The 6,298-nt window shown below is 34.8% G+C and overlaps 1 protein-coding gene across 1 annotated transcript; it reads left to right on the top strand.

Moving 5' to 3' along the window:
* The first annotated feature begins 434 nt into the window (after window positions 1-434).
* Window positions 435-5,712, top strand: LOC136269575 (collagen alpha-1(XXV) chain-like). The gene is made up of 2 exons (XM_066077928.1): window positions 435-654; window positions 4,688-5,712. The coding sequence occupies exons 1-2, from the start codon at window positions 459-461 to the stop codon at window positions 5,623-5,625; spliced, it is 1,134 nt and encodes a 377-aa protein (XP_065934000.1). The 5' UTR covers window positions 435-458; the 3' UTR covers window positions 5,626-5,712.
* Window positions 5,713-6,298: the final 586 nt, after the last annotated feature.

The raw sequence follows: 6,298 nt of genomic DNA, 5'->3' as shown, positions 1-6,298 counted from the left end.
CAGTAAATCACCTCATTGATATGACAAATATCAAATTAAACCATAACATATCAGTTTTAATGTTGAAAATGTTAGATCTGGAGAGTTTGGCTTATTGAGTACAGATCAATCCAGGAAGTTGTAAAACTGGGTTTGATCACATTCATGGAGTTTTCCTAGCTGAATTCTGACCGCTAACTATTAAATTTTTATACTATAAAACTATATTCTTTATTAACAGATAAAAAGAAAGAAAAATATGTAAACCACTTGTGATATTTTAGTTTGATTGTGATACATTAAACAGAAGTACCTTTTGGGACTGTTTTATCCTAGAGATGGGCGTTCCTCTGGCGATGTTGTATGCTAATGAGGGACGTCCCTAGATGTGGTTGATTACCCCTTACACGGTCACAATCTGTTTTAATGTTGTATATAAAGACCTGGAGGCCGGGGTAAGCCCCGCGGTAGTGAGCAGTATGAGACTGGTAATCACACTAACGGCTCTTTCATGTGTACTATGGCAGGTGTCCGCCATGGCTGTCCATGGTGGGTGGAACTGGGAGAAATGTCGGAAACAATACGAGCAACTCCGTGCTGAGGTTCGACAGCTCCAGGAAACCGTCGCCTATCTCAAAAGTTCCGTCTCTAAGTACTCCCACTATTACGTTAAAGGTGAGAGTACAAGTCTAAATCATTAAGTGTCTACATAAAAAGTTAAATTGAAAGAAACAGAGTCAGGTGATTTATATAATTTCTGCCCATTTTTACCGAACAAACTGAGTAGAGGATATTGAATTAATCTCGTTGAAATGTCTGGGTCAAGTCTTCTTTTAAGAAAAATGAGAATAGCAAATGATAACATGATAAAATATTCGACAAATATAACTTATAAGGTTCTATTTATAGCACTGTAAATACAGTAAAACACGCTTATAACGAAGTCCCAGGGACGGCCAATTTTACTTCGTTATAATTCGTTTACAACATGAAATAGAGACTTATGGAATGAAAATCACTTCGCTGCGTCAATTCATTATAAGCGTGTTCGCTATAACCGTGTTTTACTTCTAAAAATCACAAGACGGTTCTGTTTGATCAGGAATAACGTTTACGCTTAAATATATTTACATATGATGCTTCCTTTGCCCCTATGTCACTTGTGGATAAATCAGTAAAATTTCTACGCTTTAGAGTTATCCTGTATGGATGAACTGCACATCATGGAAATAGATACATGTATATGACAACAACATTTTCACGTTCTTTCTCCTGTTCGGTAGAAATGAGCATACCAATTTTCAATTACCGTTGTCCACGGGTTTCAAATATGGCAAATTCATGTTAAAATCGTTCACAAGTTCGTTCGAGGTAAATATGCAAAGAATCAAGATTAAAATTCAAACCTCCGAAATTCGGAAACCGTATCGTCTGCTGTTCAACATAATCTATCTATATAAATTTTGTTTTCTGTTTCCTATGCATCGCTAAATTTGAAAATGTTTTAAATGGACGTAGACACAATTTGAGATGAAAATTTTGATTTTTTACATTTTATGCCTAAAATTGTTTACTTGTGCATATTGTATGATTGATCAAAATATGAATTTTAGTTGTCAAGTTACAAAAAAGATGAAGAGCTTAGAGATCGTTATGTAAGCAAAGCTCGAGTCTTAAATTTGCCTACAAATAATGCAAAGTATAGAAATTACAATTTCTTTGAAAAAATAGCTCGTACCAAACAAGATAAATTGATTCATTTTGTTCATAGATAATATCTATACTACTGTATAAAAATAATAGACTCGAATTTTTGGGTTTTAATACTGAGAAATCGGACTTTTGATTTATATATTTTAAACATTATTAGTTCTTGAAGATTACCAATTTTTATTTTTTCTCAATCAAACTTCGCTAATTAATAATCAACGAAAATTCCTTTTAAAAATCCGGAAATCATCTGAATTTGTTGGATTTACAATCTTGCGCATGCGCATAAAATTCACGCTTAATCACAGGAGGCTCTTTAGGTAATGTTTCCACAATATCACAATTACAAGGATAAACTCAGAAACGAAATTACAAATACATGTAAATTTTCCTTGAAAATTTGTCACATATTCTGTTCATCAAACGAAATACGGTAGATAACTCTAATTCAGTGCATCTAATATGAAAAATTCAGAGAGTTTCGAATGTCAACATGGTGTGTAAATTCGAAGCGAGTAAAAAACGTTGGTGAAAAAAGTGTTGAATTCTTCATTAATATGAGTACAATCTGTAGATAAAAGATATTTACAGCCTCAAAATGGTTTTTTATGAATAATTGTTATTTTCAATGCAGCTTCATCAATTTTCTCCATTATTGTAGGCTTAAAGCTTGGTTATGTAAAAGTCAACAATACGGTGCGTGCACGCACGGGTCAAAGTCTAGTTATCAACAAAAAAGCAACATTTGATTAATACTTATACAGATACCCACACAAGAAAACAGCACTAATAAAAGACTCGATCTTTGTGAAAATAACAAAAAATTCTTACCTCTGTAATTCGCTTGAAACTCAATTATTGACTTTATTATTTTGATGAATCACTTAAAATACCCATATTTACCATTCTCGATACTAAAATTGAAATAAAAGATTTGAAAATTTTGCAGCTAAAAGTAAATCCTTATCGTGATTCTAAATTTTACTGTCACTATAACCATCTATACCACAATGACTGTGTTGCAACAAGTCGATCATATGACACACTTTTGCCCATTTCTGAAAAATGATGATGAGGTCGGCATTTGGGATATTTTTTTTTTTTCGTTTGAATTTTTTTTTATCCATTTAAAAGTTGAAATAATAAGTCACCAGAGGAACCATTTAATAGCTTAATCATAGGATTAAACATATATTACTTACATAGTAACTTTTTTGTTGTGTAAGACATACCATGGTTTGGAATTCACGACCACTGTTATACCCGGGGTCGTGAACCAAACCATGGTATTATTTACAAAACACCACAGAAAGTTAAATATAGATAGTACATGTATATCTATAACGAAACGCAGGGGAAAATGTAAGTCAACAAGTTTTTAGGGACTTGATCGCGATCTGGCGAAATTCTGTTTTTCTGATTTTATTATTCACAATGCTTAAAGAATGCATTGCTAATGATCAAATGAAATTTGAGAGTCAGTCATAGAGTTATAAGCATGAAACAGGGCTCACAATTTTTTGTCATGTAAACAAGGCACTTGCCCAGTTTTGTTTACATACGTTCAATATACCGGTAAAATCCTTTTCATGCTTATTATCCTGTCTACTTATTCATTTAAAGCATAAATAAACAGATTCTAACGTTCAACACAATCATTTCAGGTCTAAAATTGGAATTTTTACTTCAATATTCAAAATTTAAACAAAATCTGTGTTTACGTAGCAAATAATTGTAAGATTTGTAACTCGCTTATTACTAAACGAATGATACTCAAATTCTGGCTGCCTATTAAAAATGCCTAAGTGAAGCATTGTAAACATTAAAATCAAAAAAATAATTTTCATCAAAATTGTGACCAAGCCCCTTTAATCATAGTTAAATCTGATTAGATAGAAATTTGATTTTTCTTTCCGGAAGGGAAATTAGATATCCAAATATAGGGTGCAAAACACAGTTTTATATGTAACGTTATAAGCACGTTTTTAGATGAGGGACGAGCAAAACTGACCCGTATAAAATTAAATTGAAAAAAAACATGTTACATATATATCTATATACCAATAGAATGATAAAATTTTGAATTTTGTAAATATTTAAGAATTAAGCACATGTAAGTTAATGCTAAAGTTTATTTGGCACTCAAAACATGAGGAAAATAGACAAAAGGGTGCTTCTAAATACAGTATACCAATGCATTTTAGGCTCCCCTTAACAACAGAATGCAAGTAAATCAGCCATTCTATGCATTTTCAAGAGCAAGTCCTTAGGCATCGTTTATAGTATTTTAAGGGTTTTGCCACCCTTTAAAAGAGCTTTATTACCCGCTTAAAATAATGAAATTCTGCACGCGTAAAATCCGGATGTTTTTGGAGTTACCTCCCTTTGTATTAGAGTCTCACAAAATTAATTTTTGAAATTTTTTACTTTTTTATGTATGCAAAAGTTAAACCTGTATATTATGCAATTGAGAATTAAAAAAAAATATTTTCATGTACATCGCATAAAAATAGCAGGAAAATCCTTACCCATAATGCTTTTTACCAGAGAAAACCTCCTTGATTTTATACGAAACTGTGTTTAGCTACCATAGGCATTCAATGCGGATGTTTCGCATTGTAGAATACTGACTATGCTATAAATGATCTAAAATCGAATTGATTGATATACCTTTTTAATTATAAGAAATTTGAAAGTAAAATTTTTATTATCTTTAATTTTACTAGCACAGAATGACGTTTTGGCACTCCGTCAGGAATGTCACTGAAATGTTACTGAATGTTGACTAAACAGTCTTGGAAAATTACTGAATAACAGAGCTATTCCATTCAGTCACCTTCAGTTAACATTCATTCATGTTTTTTGTTTTGACTTAAGAGTAGAAGTAAATGTACATCAACTGTAGTTGTTTTTAATTCTTAAACTACAGTTTAAGCATGTAAGATTCAAAATAAAATAAAGTTATACTAGTGATATACGGGATTTTTTTGAACTACAGGTCTGAGAGGTCCCCCTGGTCCTGCAGGGCCGATGGGTCCCAAGGGAGGCCCCGGAGTACAAGGAGAAAAGGGAGATCCTGGAAGTCAGGGAGCACCTGGAATGAAAGGTGACCAAGGAATACAAGGGGCTAAGGGGGAAAAGGGGGACCGAGGACCTAGAGGATTCACTGGTAAATCTGGGGAAAAGGGCGACAAAGGAAATACTGGGCCCAAGGGAAATACCGGACCTCAGGGTCCACCAGGAGAAAAAGGTCAACAGGGAGAAAAGGGCGAAAAGGGAGATAGGGGACCAAGAGGATTTAGAGGTGAGAAAGGAGATAAAGGGGACCCAGGTGATCAGGGACCTAAGGGCGACCAGGGTCCAGCAGGACCTCATGGACTTCCTGGAAAGGATGGGAAAAGGGGACCAAGGGGCCCTCAAGGACCGCAAGGAGAACAGGGACCTAAAGGAGACAAGGGAATGCAAGGTCAAATGGGACAAAAAGGTAATCAAGGTGAGAAGGGAGATCAAGGTCCAAGGGGTCTTCAAGGCAACACTGGACCAAGAGGTCCTCGTGGTTTGCAGGGACCTCAGGGACCACGAGGAATGAAAGGAGAAAAAGGAGATGATGGTGTCAAAGGAGAAAAAGGCGATACTGGACCAAGGGGTCCCCGAGGATTTAAGGGCCCCAAGGGTGATCAAGGCCCACAAGGAAGAAGGGGGCCACCTGGTGAAAAGGGAGAAAAGGGAGAAAAGGGCGAAAAGGGAGCCAAGGGAGACAAAGGCGACCCAGGGGAGCAAGGGCCTCAGGGGGAGACTGGTCCAAAGGGTGATCAAGGACCAATGGGATTACCGGGACCGAAAGGTAAAAGAGGACCAATGGGACTTCGAGGTTTCAGGGGTCCAAAGGGAGACAAAGGGGATCCAGGAATTGTGGAAAAACATTATGCATACTAACATATTAATTGTGCGATTTGTAATATGGAACCCATATTCTATTGATTTTATATCACGTAGTGAACATTAAATGATTTGTACATATAATGATTGTTGGGCTATTGTATTTATTGCCAAAACTTAATGTGAACCGTTTATCCAGTCAAGGTTATCGATAGATTGCAAGAAAAAATTAAGCATCAATCAGATGCACAAAAATAGCTTTGACGACCGTTAAAATCTTTTACCCATCTTCCATTCTCTTAAAATATTCAACCATTGTTTAATAGATCAACCTTTGAGTAAACCAGGCTATGGTATTTATAGGTGGGACATTTTTTCCAAATTAAATCCTTTTTTTAAAGTAAGGAATTAAGACATATGCCTCTATTTAAGTGGGTATCATCAGTGATTTATTGTACCAGCACATACAGTACTCTGGTGATAAAATTCTTTATCCACAATATCCGGATATGACAGGTTCTTTTCAAAATTTTTATTATTTTACTATTTTACAATAGCACAAATAAACGATACTTAACAAGTTTACTTTTGGATAAAAAGAATCAAAACCTGTTGGATACATGATGAATTAGTGTCCGATCCATGGTGAAGTGAAAAACTGATCTTAAGAAAATAAATATTCAAACATTCAAGGCTACTTTGATTAAAATTTGTTTTAAACGCACTTCTT

Source organism: Magallana gigas, chromosome 3, assembly GCF_963853765.1.
Source record: "Magallana gigas chromosome 3, xbMagGiga1.1, whole genome shotgun sequence".
In the NCBI taxonomy this organism is placed as follows: domain Eukaryota; kingdom Metazoa; phylum Mollusca; class Bivalvia; order Ostreida; family Ostreidae; genus Magallana; species Magallana gigas.
The sequence above is the reverse complement of the archived record's forward strand: the minus strand, read 5'-3'. Positions and strand labels throughout refer to the sequence as shown.

Coding starts and splice junctions, on each gene's coding strand:
- LOC136269575 (XM_066077928.1), top strand. CDS start 459: ATGAGACTGGTAATCACACTAACGGCTCTTTCATGTGTACTATGGCAG. Junction 655..4,687: donor CTCCCACTATTACGTTAAAG/GTGAGAGTACAA, acceptor TTTGAACTACAG/GTCTGAGAGGTCCCCCTGGT.